Raw genomic sequence first — 14,230 nt, 5'->3', positions numbered from 1 at the left:
TGCATATGGTATTAGATGCTCCTTATTCTTTTTTGTTTATAACTAAAGACCTGTCTCTAATCTTCCCTTCTTCTCTAAACTCCTGGAACACCTGGTTCACGCCCAACATATCCGCTATCTCTTAGATAACTCTTCTCGACCCTTTACAATCCAGTTTTCGCTCTTTACACTCTATTGAATCTGCACTCACTAAAGTCTCTAATGACCTACTAACAGCTAAATTTAATGGTCACTACTCCATGCTAATTCTCTTGGATCTCTCTGCAGAATTCGACACAGTGGCTCATCAGCTCCTCCTCGCTATGCTCCGCTCCATCGGCCTGAAGGATGCCATTCGCTCCTGGTTATTCTCCTATCTCACTGACCGCTCCTTCACTGTATCTTTTGCTAGTTCATTCTCTACTCATCTTCCTGTTGGGGGTTCCTGTTGGGGGTTCTCTTCTCTTTGTATACTGCCTATTCTGACTCTTCCTGCTGGCTGCGAATCCCAAGCATTCTATCAGCTTCTTAGATAATTGTGTAACTTGTACTTACACCACCAGGCATCCTCAGTTTTTTTTACTCCACTGGCAATGCAACTGTAGAAAGACCAGGAGAAACGATGCTGTTTTCTTCTAAAATCTTGTATTAGTTACAATGGACAGTAGGTAAAAAGGGGTAGTCTGTACAGGGGAGTACACATGCATCATGAGTAATGGCTGAAGGCTAAACTGAAGAAGAAGGGAGGAGTAACCTAATACAGAGCTCAATTACAGGAGGGACATAGACTGTGTCCCTAATTCTACCTAGCAGCAACAGGGAATTTTGCTGATTGGAGGAAAAACTAAACACAGAGAAATATACATTACAGGTTGTTCCCATTTGTGGGACACAACACTCCCCATCTGAAATAGTCAGATTTCATAAGTTCTTGTGCAAGATAAGAAGACGACTGTGTCCCTCGATGTCGTGAAACATGCAATGAAAGGAGAGTAGAAAAACAATGCAACAAAATGCAGAAATTAAGTCCATACTTGTAGTAAACGTAGACCTTGAATAAATTATGAAAAATTAGTCCAATAGAAAACCCATCTTTGGATTGGGGAAGCCGCAATATGCCAACTCTTCCACCAACCCAACAGTAGAAGTTCCAGTCTACAAGGGGAAGTTTAAAGTTCAGTTGTTCAGTTGGACACTGATAGTTCTGCGTCCTAGCACAGCAGTAGCATGAGAAGGTATGCTCCCCACCGTGGCAGAGTCCAGCGACAAAGTTACATTCAAGTGACTCATGTTTGAAGGAGCCAGCAAAGTGAAGCACTTGAAGAGGTTCCTGCAGCTGTAGTCTTAATAGATGCGTCGTAAGAAGCATAGACTTGTCTCTTGATGACGGTTGAATCTTTAAAAGAACTACGATGCAGGACATGGAGTTGCTGTAAGACCTTTAGGGACTTCTTCCGCGTCTCCCACCTCTGCTGTCTCTGAGATGGTAACAGTGTTCCTGTTGATGCCCTGAGTAGCGAGCTGTCACAGTGATGCCCTGTCTTTAACTGCGATGGGTGTTTTGAACACAAGAGGACCGTGGATGCTATTTTGAACAGGCGAAGCTCCTCATTCAATAGGAAGTTCATCACAGTGTGATGCTTGGGAAGTGAACGTGTGTTGTTCGACATCCGGCAGTATGATGAGGCTGCGTTGTGTGGGGCAAACGCTAGCACCATCGGTAAGAAGTAGGCTGTTGAGAGAGGGGCTCTCACTCTGAGCACTGAAGTCTAGCATGGCTTTGGCTTGACCAGGCTTGTGATGGAGAAAGGCATCAAAGGCTGGGAACTTAGCAGTTGCTTGCTGTGAATCCCTTGGCAATTCAGACTTTGCGGGAAGAGGTGAGGAAGCTACCCAGCTGTTATAGTTGTCATCGGTGGGTTTGATGCTCATGACCCTGATGATCACCATGTCTTCCTCTGTAGGTGGCGAGTTGTTGTCCTTGGTAGAAGGATCGCGTGCTGATGTCTTTAGGTTGTAGTCTTGAGGATAAAGGAGACTTGAATTGTCAAATGGTTGTTGACATTTGGTGACATTTGACTTCTCCTTCGTCCAGTAATGATGTGGGTCTGGCAGGGGGAACAAGTCATGGTGATCTGACGTGATAAGCGTTTTGTAAGAGGAGATGTTGTTTGGATCCCGTGTCTGGTCACTACAGACAGTGCCGATGATAACCCAGTCTAGCTCGAGGCGCTGGCCGTACAGTTCATTGAGTAGTCCGTGGATTTGTTGACGCATCTTGTACAGTCGTATAATGTCTCTGCCGAGGAGAATTATGATGTCTGCCTTGTCGTCCAGGGGTGGCACCTCTTTGGCAGTCATTCTGAGATGAGGATGCTGAAGAGCGACTTCTGACATTGGGATTTCTTCCCTGTTGAATGGAATTTGGTTACATTCAACAAGCGTGGGTAGTGGTATCTCCATGGCGTCCTTCTCAAGAGAAGTTATTATGAGGCCACCGGCCCCTCTTCCAGAGGTTTTTATAACGCCGCTGCAGGTGCCCAATGTGTAAGGATAGACGTCTCCTTTTAAGTTGAACAAGTCGAAGAGTTCTGACCTGGCCAGTGATTTGTTGCTCTGGTCATCAAAACTAACGTACACCTTGACTGCCTTCTCTGGATGACCCTTGGGATACACCCTTACCAGGCAAATCTTCGCACAGGACTTGTCTTGAAGACCTTCTCTGCAGACTTCGGTGCATGAGGAAGATACCGAAACTTAGCTTGTCGCTTGGTCTGAACTCTCTCCACCATGGCTTGTGGTGGGAGAAGGTGTAGACATAGAGTCAGGCTGTGATGGATAGAGCGCTTGTACGTGGTCTTCGCTGTCGCACTTTAGACACTTGATGGCGATGACACAGTCCTTCGCAAGATAGTCTCTACAGTCATAACCTCCCACTCCCATCTCAAAGACTTTTCACATGCTGTGCCAATGCTTTGGAATGCACTACCCAGGTTAATACGATTAATCCCCAATCCCCACAGTTTTAAGCGTGCCCTAAAAACGCATTTGTTCAGACTAGCCTACCGTCTCAACGCATTAACCTAACTATCCCAGTGTTGCCCATTCAAAATTTTTAACCATAACCAGGTTGCTGACATCATGTTCTCACATGCTTTATGCATTTAATAGCCATTTGTGTCTGTATTGTTACATACTTAGGCTGATGAACACTCGATTCGTACACTATGGCTGGTCGATTACATGAACACTCGATTTGTACACTATGGCTCATCCGAACAAAGAAAGCAATTCTTACCATCCACCTTTCATGTCTCCCTTTTACCTCATAGATTGTAAGCTTGCGAGCAGTGCCCTCATTCCTCTTGGTATCTGTTTTGATCTATGTGTTTATTGCTATGCTGTAATGTCTATTGTCTGTACAAGTCCCCTCTAAAATGTAAAGTGCTGCGGAATATGTCGGCGCTATAGAAATAAAATAATTATTATCCCCTTTAAATCAATTAACTAATAACCTTGTTCTTTAGATATGTGTGGTTAGGTGATTATTTTTGCTTCCAGCTTTTCAATCTGCTTCCCTTTATAAACTTTGACATACTCATTTAGCCTGAAAATATCCTAACAGAGATTATGCTGATGTTGGCTGTCTATATTTATGCAATTTCTTTGAATGTATACATTAGCTTATGTTTAGGGGACTTACCACCTTCTGCTACATCAGCAACATTTTCTCCTCCTCCGGTTGCCATTATTGATAGATGGAGCAAAGCACAAGGAAAGGATCAATGTTCTCCAGGGATCCTGCAATGCAAAACTCATTTAAGACACACAAAAAATATATGCATGTAAGCCTAGCAAAAATAAATGGCCATAAAAAAATACAGTACATTTAAAGCAAATGCAACATTAATACAAAACAGACTTAACTTACCTTAAAGTGGATCTGCCTCCAGATTTCACAGTACAAATTGCATGTAATAGGCCACGCTCACACGTCCAGCATTTGGTCAGTTTTTTACATCAGTATTTGTAAGCCAGAACCAGGAGTGGGTGATAAATACAGAAATGGTGACGTTTTTCTGTTATACTTTTCCTCTGATTGTTCCACTCCTGATTTTGGCTTACAAATACTGAAGTAAAATACTGACCAAACACTGAACGCGTGAACATGGCCTTATTGAATTGACCTCCAAGTCCTGTGAGGCCCTCATACTTCCTCCATTTCATATAACTGTACAATAATTTTGGTAAAATTTAAAGGGATCCTAGTAGCTGACCCACTGCCCTCAAACTGCCACCATTACCCGATAGACCTGTATATCTGCATTGTAATAAAGAACTTGCTGTTTGAAAACTCTCCTGTTATGTGTGGCAAAAACACTAGCTTTGCCAGGACTAGTCCATCAGGGTTTCTATTCCCCAGGGTAGTCCGTCCTCTGGTGCTGTAATCACCCCTCCCCATAACTGACATCAGAAAGTCTTGAGCAAGAATGCAACATCATCCATGAAGAGATGCTGTGGACAATAAAGACATTCAACACCAAGAGAGGTGTGATTACAGGACCTGAGGCTGGATTTGTGTGGGGAAAGAGGCCATTCCAAACTAGTCCTTGATAATTTGAATATAATAAGCATCACTATGTTTTTAACAGGCATAGCAGGAGAGTTTTGGAATAGGAATCACTTGATTCCAATAGATGATTAGGGCCCTTACTGATAAGATTGGCAAGTTTGGGGGAAATGACAGTATCCATATCCACCCACTTACTCTAGTTGACTGCTCCTCAGTGTTCCTCATCCCTGCTGCTGCTTTCTCACAATCTGTAGTACAAGCAGCAGCTGTCAAATTAGGCGGCTGGAGAATGAATACATTTGCATTCAGAAGCCATTTCATTCTATAAACTGTTCTGAAAATTGCAAAGCTAGTACACCAGTTTCATAGAGATCTATTTAATAATTTATCCACCTTGCATACTAAACTTCTCATACAAAATCTAATATATAAAGCTCAATGTGGGTGTGCATGTATATATGTATGTCCGGGATTGACATCCGCACCATCACAGCTACAGCTACAGCCCCGAGAGCATCATAGGCTATGTTATGAGGCGAAATTTTAACCCCGCGCGTTCCAATTCACCAAACAATTTTGCCACGATCTACATAATGGGGAAAAAGTGAAAGGAAAAGTGTTGGAGACAAATTGACAGCTGCCAGATGTGAACAAGGGGGACTTAAAGAATGAGAGCGATGGCGCCAAACAGTATATACCGTACAGTTGCTAAGGTGGAGCCCTGACATGGGATACTCACCAACAGGGGATATGAACACATACACAAAATGCGCCACACACTACCACGTGCTTCAACACATATACCACCCTCAGCACACATTTCACCACACATACACCAACCTCGCCACATAAAAGTCGAAACACAAAAGTCGCCACTCAAAACTCGCCACGCTGTCCCAGAGCTGTTTAAAAGATGAAAAATGAGCTGTGATTTGTTGCTATCAGCAACAGTTTTCTTTGTAGACAGTTGTAGTAACTGAAGCCTATTATTCTTATTATTTCTATGGTGTTATCATCCTTCTGTAAAGCTGGAAATAACACAATTTATTACCGTGCCAACACAGACCACCCTCTGACACAGACTGCAGGGGGAGCCCAGTATCACACAGGATAGGATTAGATACACAGCTCAGCAGTCAGTATCACACAGGATAGGATTAGATACACAGCTCAGCACACAGTATCACACAGGAGAGGATTAGATACACGGCTCAGCAGTCAATATCACACAGGATAGGATTAGATACACAGCTCAGCAGTCAGTATCACACAGGATAGGATTAGATACACAGCTCAGCACACAGAATGGTATTAGATACACGACTCAGCAGACAGTATCACACAGAATAGGATTTACAATAATTACTATTTTTTTCTATGCAAACTGCCTCTTCAGAGAGAAAGAGGGGACTTGAACTCTATAGCACCACCTGTCGGTTGTAGCGATCCTAAAAGTCACAATCAACCCTTTAACAGTCTTGTAATATGACTTAGGATAAAAGCCAAATCAGAATCTCAATTTGCAGACACGGTGTTTTGGGCTATTGGCAGTACCTGTGATTTTCTATTTTAACTGTTTGATTAATTGACCCTGTAACACAACAGGGAAGAACAAATTGCTGTCTTCTCATATACATTCAGTAAAAGGGAGTCCTGTTATGAATGAGTCACCGCAGGTGGCAAAAGCAGAAATACAAGCTAAGTCCAGAAAGCCAGAGAAGTTGGCAACTATCAGATTGCAGACCCCTGAACCTATCAACACAACTAGCAGTAGCCGTGGGGGGTTCCTACGATGCCCTAGACCCCTCGATCACAGCCGGAGAATTACATAGGCCTAAAGAATGAAAGGGGAAATCTAAACTGCCCCAGAGCAGACCCCAACGCAATAGGCAGCCCCCAACATATAATGACGGTGAAGCAAGATGAAAACACTAACACAGACAGAAAGATAGACTGAGCAAAGACGGGGCCCAAAACTACCTAGATAGGAAAGGACAGGAAGGCTGCTGTCTGCAATCTGCCAAAACCCTATCAAAGACATAAGCCAACAAGCTGATATGAAAAAGGCCCTGAAGCAGCTAGGCTTCAAAAACTAAATCAGCACTCAGGTATCTTCAGAAGACAGAGCTAAAGGAATTCAGCACACCCCAGCAGGGAATGGCAGAAATCCAGAAAAACAAAGCAAAACAAAGTCAAAGCACCAATGCAAAAGGCCGAGCAGCAAACTTAGCTTTAGAGGAGCAGGAATTCAGACTGGTCTCCAAGGATCCCACAGAGAAATCACCCGCAGGGCAGAAGGGCGTCGGCAGCCTTATATCCAGTCAGTAACTCCACTCAGCCAGTCATCATCATCAGCCTCAGGTGTTTGATAATCAGGCTCACTACCTTTCTTTACCAGAAGAGGGAGTTCCTCGGGCCTCAGTAATTAAGGGGAAAATGAACTCACAACAGAGTCCGTTACCACAAAATGACTGTTCTAACCAAGCACAGGCACTCGTGCACTTTTGGCCTAAATAGTCGTTCACCGAGCACATGTGCCCGATTAGTTGTGCACTGAGCAGAGTGTTATTCAAGGAAGAGAGGGGATGGAGTCAAAACAAGTAGGTGGGAAAGTGCAATAAACTAAGTGGCCATGCCAACGATGCACAGAGCTTGTGCTTGGTTTGAATAGTCATTTGATACTGATAGGCTCCTTTCAATCAATGTGTTCTTTCATATTTACTGCAGTACTGAACTTTTTATTGCACTAATCCTAACCTAAGCATTAGTAAACCTTTCAGTATGAAAAGAGGCAATGCAAATGTAGAAAATCTCTCTAATACTGCACAGTCTAATGCACTTACAGCAGTGTACTGAGCCACAGAGGCTCCATGCCATAGTATTACTTATGGCTTCTATATTACAGCAATAAAATCAAAGAAAATTGTTCAAGCTCAAAAATTTACCTTAAGGCCGGGATCACACTTTTGTGTGTGATGCGAGAAACTCGCTCGAATCTCTCGCATCAACACCCAGCACTGCCGCCGGCACTCAGGACCGGAGCTGCAGCTGCATGTATTTCTATGCATGTATTTCTATGCTGCCACAGCTCGGGTCCTGAGTGTCGGTGGTAGCGCCGGGTGTTGATGCGAGAGACTCATGCGAGTTTCTCGCATCACACATGGTAGTGTGATCCCGGCCTAAAAGGGGTTACCTGGAACTAACATTAATGACTGATCTGATTAGAGATGGGCGAACCCAAAAAGAGTAAAGTTCAGCGTCCATACCGAAAACCTACAGTTCAGGCACCGACACCGAACACGAACTTCACCAGGAAGTCCATATTACTGTTCGGGTTCGGCTGCCCGAACACCGGGTGTTTGTCGCGCTGTCATGTGCATGGCAGTGCGGTAAACACAGCTTTTGATCGGTGGGGAAATCATCTCCGCTGGTCAGAGAGCTGTGATCGGAGGTATAAAGTTGACCTCCAGTCACTGGTGTCAGCTGATGGGACTACTGCTCACATCATCTGACACCTGCTGCCGCTAATAACAGCGAGAGCAGGAGCGGGCGAAGGGAGTACTTTTCAGCTGCTCCTGCACTGTAAATAAATATTTAAAAAAAAAAAAATCAGCTTGGGTTCCCCTGTATTTTTGATAACCAGCCATGCAAAACTCATAACCCTCAGGTGTCAGCTTCTGATAGTTATCAAGAATAGGCTAGTTATCAAGAATAGAGGGGTGCCCATGATGTTTTATTAATTATTTAAATTTTTAAAAACATAGTAGGGTCCTCCCCATTTTTGACAACCAGTTTTGCCAAAGCTCACAGGTGGGGGCTGGTATTCTCTGACTGGTAAGGAGCCATGCATATTTGCCCCCCACTCAGCTTAAAAATAGCAGCCCGCAGCCGCCCAGAAAAGGCACATCTATTAAATGCGCCAATTCTAATTGAAAAAAATATATATAAAGTGCTCTCAGTGAGAGAAACAAAATAGGAATCTTGTGGGTATGATACCTTTTAATGGCTAACAAATAATAGTGAATGTTGTTACAAAGCAAGCTTTCGGGACTGCTTATGTCCCTTCATCAGGCTGATATCAGCCTGATCATATCAGCCTGATGAAGGGACATAAGCAGTCCCGAAAGCTTGCTTTGTAACAACATTCACTATTATTTGTTAGCCATTAAAAGGTATCATACCCACAAGATTCCTATTTTGTTTCTCTCACTGAGAGCACTTTATATATATTTTTTTCTACTGGCTAACACGGTACCAAACCACTTTTTTCGTTTTTCTAATTGAAAGACACAGACTCCTTTAATAATCTTTAAAAGTTTTAATATTTGCGCTCAGAGATAGACCTTTAGATATACTAAACTCACTCTTCAAATAAATGTGAAAGACTAAGTAGCCAACCTAAGTTGCAACCTCCAAGTAGCGATGAGGGTCAGGCACCGCCTACTTGACTCTTTAAAAAAGATTTCAAAAGTAAAAAGTCAAAAAATAAAGGAATTTGCACTTCAGATTATGCCACATATACAGCGTTTACCATGGGGCTAGGAAGAAAAAATTGTCCATAAAAAGAGGAAAGAATTACCTTGAGATTAACTTCTTTGAACTGATGGTGCTTAGCAATCCAGGTCCTGTGCATGGAAGGTCCAAATAGAACGGCAACGGTAATAATAATAAAATCCAAAATATTGCCACCATATGAGGAGAAGGGTTTGATGCTATAAGTTGCGGACGCTTGTCCCGGCCGGAGACATGCGTCCTCTCTGCAGTGCGCCCTCCTGGGCTTGAAGCGGTAGCGGCGCACGCCGAGAAAAGCTGACAAGGTCCGCAGGTCCTTGTGTGACGTCACAGTCACGTGATCGCTCACGTGACTAGCTATGGAGAGCAAGTAATCTCACAGAGGTGGAGAGCAAAGCTCCAGTGAGGACTTGTCCCGTCAGCCCAGATAGGCCGGAGGAAGGAATCCGCTGATTCAGAAACGCGTCGGATGTTTTTGAGCTTCACCGCTCTCCATAGCTAGTCACGTGAGCGATCACGTGACTGTGACGTCACACAAGGACCTGCGGACCTTGTCAGCTTTTCTCGGCGTGCGCCGCTACCGCTTCAAGCCCAGGAGGGCGCACTGCAGAGAGGACGCATGTCTCCGGCCGGGACAAGCGTCCGCAACTTATAGCATCAAACCCTTCTCCTCATATGGTGGCAATATTTTGGATTTTATTATTATTACCGTTGCCGTTCTATTTGGACCTTCCATGCACAGGACCTGGATTGCTAAGCACCATCAGTTCAAAGAAGTTAATCTCAAGGTAATTCTTTCCTCTTTTTATGGACAATTTTTTCTTCCTAGCCCCATGGTAAACGCTGTATATGTGGCATAATCTGAAGTGTAAATTCCTTTATTTTTTGACTTTTTACTTTTGAAATCTTTTTTAAAGAGTCAAGTAGGCGGTGCCTGACCCTCATCGCTACTTGGAGGTTGCAACTTAGGTTGGCTACTTAGTCTTTCACATTTATTTGAAGAGTGAGTTTAGTATATCTAAAGGTCTATCTCTGAGCGCAAATATTAAAACTTTTAATTATTTATTTAATTGGAGGAATTTCGTGGTATTATCCTAATATTTTGCAGCTGAGTAGACTATAGCGCTAGCGCTGTGGCTGAGACATTTATTGTTTATTCCTTTAATAATCTTAATTAATGGCTGGTCGTCAAAACTGGGGGATCCCCACGCAGTTTTTAAATTAAAAAAACTGTGGGGACCCCTCTATTCTTGATAACCAGACTTGCTGAAGCTGACAGCTGAGGATTGCAGCCCCCATCTGTGAGTTTTGCTTGGCTGGTTATCAAAAATAAAGGGAGCCCACGCGATTTTTTTAAAATTATTTATTTACGGAGCAGGTGCGGCTGATGAATACTCCCATCCGCTGCTCCTGCTCTCATTGTTATTAGCGGCAGCAGATGTCAGATGATGGGAGCTGTAGTCCCATCAGCTGACACCAGTGACCAAATGTAAGCTTTATACCTCCGATCACAACTGAACGCTCACACTGAATTTTGACAGTGTGGGAACTGCGGCTCTCTGACCGGCTGGGATAATTTCACAGACAATCAGAAGCGGTGTTTACCGCGCCGTCATGCACATCACATGGTGGCAAACACTGGATGTTTGGGCCCCCCATTCAAGTGAATTGGATCCGGGTTCGGGTCATGGTACTTTTCTGGTACCGAACCCGAAGTAACTGTTTGGTCAAGCCCAAACACCCAGGTGTCTGCCCATCTCTATCTCTGATAAATCAGTCATCAAAATCAAATTGGTGAGGGTCCGACACCCAGCAATCCAACCAATCAGCTGTTATCCACACCGGTGGCCGATTATACGCAATGTACATAGACAGAAGAGTGTGGCTCGATAGAATTCATTAATTGTCACTTATGGGTACTGCACTTATCTCACGTGCATGTGAATAGCAGATAAGGTACAACCCCTGGATTACATACATTATGGACATTAACATATGAAGCAAAGCTGCTTTACCTCCCTACAGTGTTTATGTAAGGAGATGGACCAGCTGCCGTGTTGCCCCTGAAGACATCAATGCCACTGTGGTGTAGAATATGACATAATGTTTTGCTCTTGATATATTTCCTTGTTTTAACAATTGTAATTCCCCTGTGGGTTGCCGTAATAACTAACATTCACAAGATGTCATTGTCTAGAAAGCAGGTGAAGTTTGCCTAGGAACAGAACAGGCATCGAGTTAGTTGAGGGTTAACTGCCAGCCTAGTTTGGGAGGGAGAACTGTGTGTTAGTGGCAAGTCCAGGAAGTGACAAGTCAGTTAATATGAGGGCAGGAGTGCATATGCAACAGGAAAAGTGGGCTGCTAGGGATGACGTGAGCTCAATATTCGGGACTGCAAATTGCCATAAATACCTTTTATGTGATTCCGCCTAATGGCAAAGCAAGATGAAAGGATGGACTCAGACTACATGGGGCAAAAATGCTGCTAGAAGTGAGAAAGATCCCCAGGGGCTAGGAAAGCCAGAAAGGGGGTTATGCCACCTATACCGAGAACCAGGGCTAAAGTTGTATCTGGTACCTGTGGGAAAGAGGACGTTGGGCCGTATCCTTTAAACCTGCTTGTAAATATTGTACAGACTGCCATTCTCTAAGTAAAACTTTGGTTTTTACTAACTAGTCTCCTGGACTGTTTAATGCCCTGGATCCAGAAGCGTGAGTCCTGGATTCAGAAGAGGCCTGCTGGTCACAAGTAAGTGGGAAGCATCACACCAGGACCGAGACACACCTTGTCTGTAGGATGCCAGAGCGAGTGGGGACCAGAGCTCGTCCACGACTACCTCACTTTGACATCTTACATTTCCATTGACCATGTACAAACCAGATGACAGCTAAATCTATGGGGGTTCCGGCTGTCGCTGCCACACCACTCTCCCCTCTAAGATTTAGGAAACATTACTAGGGCAAACAATTGAAAGGAAAAACGTATTCCTGGCTGTGAAGATCATGAAAAAAATATTATAAATGATCCAGCTGTGGAATGTCTCTAATTCATAAAGTTTTGCATCATTTACTGTAGGTTACCACTTCAGAATTAGGTTTCCCCAATCAGTGTTTACAGATTAAATAATATTCATACAACGTTCATCCAAAAATCTCCACCATTTTTGGAGTACTCTCAATTAAGCAGTTTCAGAAAAATAGACTGTACATTTGCATTACTGTATATAGTCCAGATTCTGCTTAGTTAGGGCAAACTAATCATTCCTGGATCATTTTGCCACTTGGCTTCCACATTTTCTCTCCTGTGACATCCCTACCCTCATCATGGGTGATTTCAACATCCCCATTGCTCTTCCCCTCTCACCATCTGCTACTCACCTTTTATCTCTAACCTCCTCATTTGGCCTTTCGCAGCTTACTAATTCTCCAACGCATGAAGACGGAAACTCCCTCGACTTGGTCTTCTCTCGGCTTTGTGCAGTGGATGATTTTGCAAACTCCCCTCTCCCGCTCTCTGACCACAATCTTCTTTCATTCTCTATCAAGAACTGCCATGCTGCTCAGGTCACCCCCACTGTCCATACTTATAGAAACATACAGGCCATTAACACCCAGAAACTTATGAAGAACTTGCAGTCTTCATTGGCCCCTATCTCCTCCCTCTCCTGTCCTGATTCTGCATTGAAGCATTACAATGAAACACTTCAAAATGCCCTGGATGAATTTGCACCCCCTATAAATAGAACACCACAATGCAGACGGCGACAACCCTGGCACACGGTGCAAACACGTTTCCTGCAGCGGTGCTCCAGGTGCGCCGAACGTCTGTGGAGAAAATCCAATCTACCCGAAGATTTCATCCATTTTAAGTTTATGCTTAGAACATACAACACTGCCCTTCACCTCTCCAAACAAACCTATTTCAACACCCTCATCACCTCACTGTCCAATAACCCGAAACGTCTCTTTGACACTTTTCATTCTCTACTCAATCCAAGAGTACAGGCCCCAACCACGGAGCTCCGAGCTGACGATCTGGCCAATTACTTCAAAGAAAAAATTGACCAGATCCGACAGGAAATTATCTCCCAATCACCTCATACCATGCACTGTCCTCCCTCCCCCACTGCATCGAACTCACTCTCTGATTTTGAACCAGTCACAGAAGAAGAAGTAAGCAGGCTCCTTGCATCTTCTCGCCCAACTACTTGCACCAGTGACCCATTTCCGTCACAGCTCCTTCAGTCCCTTTCCCCTGCTGTCACCCCTCACCTAACTAAAATATTTAACCTCTCTCTCTCTTCTGGTATTTTTCCCTCCTCATTTAAGCATGCCATCATACATCCACTACTTAAAAAACCATCCCTCGACCAAAACTGTGCCGCTAACTATAGACCTGTCTCTAATCTTCCCTTCATCTCTAAACTCCTGGAACGCCTGGTCCACTCCCGTCTTATCCGCTATCTCTCAGAAAACTCTCTTCTCGACCCTCTCCAATCCGGTTTCCGCTCTTTACATTCCACTGAAACTGCCCTCACTAAAGTCTCTAATGATCTGCTAACAGCTAAATCAAATGGTCACTACTCCATGCTAATTCTCTTGGATCTCTCTGCAGCATTCGACACTATGGATCATCAGCTCCTCCTCACTATGCTCCGTTCAATTGGCCTCAAGGATACCGTTCTCTCCTGGTTCTCCTCCTATCTCTCCGACCGCTCCTTTACTGTATCTTTTGCCAGTTCCTCCTCCTCTCATCTTCCCCTTACTGTTGGGGTCCCCCAAGGATCGGTTCTAGGTCCCCTCCTCTTCTCCTTGTACACTGCCCCTATTGGTCAAACAATCAGTAGATTTGATTTCCAGTACCATCTCTATGCTGATAACACCCAATTATACGCTTCTTCTCCTGACATCACGCCAGCCTTTCTAGAAAACACCGGCGATTGTCTAAACGCTGTGTCTAATATCATGTCCTCACTATATCTGAAACTGAACCTGTCAAAGACTGAACTCCTGGTGTTTCCTCCCTCTACTAATGTACCTATACCCGACATTGCCATTTCTGTGTGTGGTTCCACTATTACTCCCCAGCAACAGGCCCGCTGTCTTGGGGTCATACTTGATTCCGAGCTTTCCTTTGCCCCCCACATTCGATCACTGGCTCGCTCT

The 14,230-nt window shown here is 44.1% G+C and overlaps 1 protein-coding gene across 1 annotated transcript in view; it reads right to left on the bottom strand.

Moving 5' to 3' along the window:
- BAK1 (BCL2 antagonist/killer 1) overlaps positions 1-14,230 on the bottom strand; it is a 332,433-nt gene that overhangs the window by 151,314 nt on the left and 166,889 nt on the right. Inside the window, exon 2 of the mRNA XM_073575607.1 lies at positions 3,683-3,780. Coding sequence (XP_073431708.1) covers positions 3,683-3,728 — 46 coding nt within the window. The 5' untranslated portion in view covers positions 3,729-3,780. The remainder of the gene's footprint in view (positions 1-3,682; positions 3,781-14,230) is intronic.

The sequence above is a fragment of the Dendrobates tinctorius genome, unplaced genomic scaffold (assembly GCF_039654945.1).
Source record: "Dendrobates tinctorius isolate UK_male_01 unplaced genomic scaffold, ASM3965494v1 ptg000045l, whole genome shotgun sequence".
In the NCBI taxonomy this organism is placed as follows: Eukaryota; Metazoa; Chordata; class Amphibia; order Anura; family Dendrobatidae; genus Dendrobates; species Dendrobates tinctorius.
This window is presented reverse-complemented; position numbering and strand designations above follow the sequence as displayed.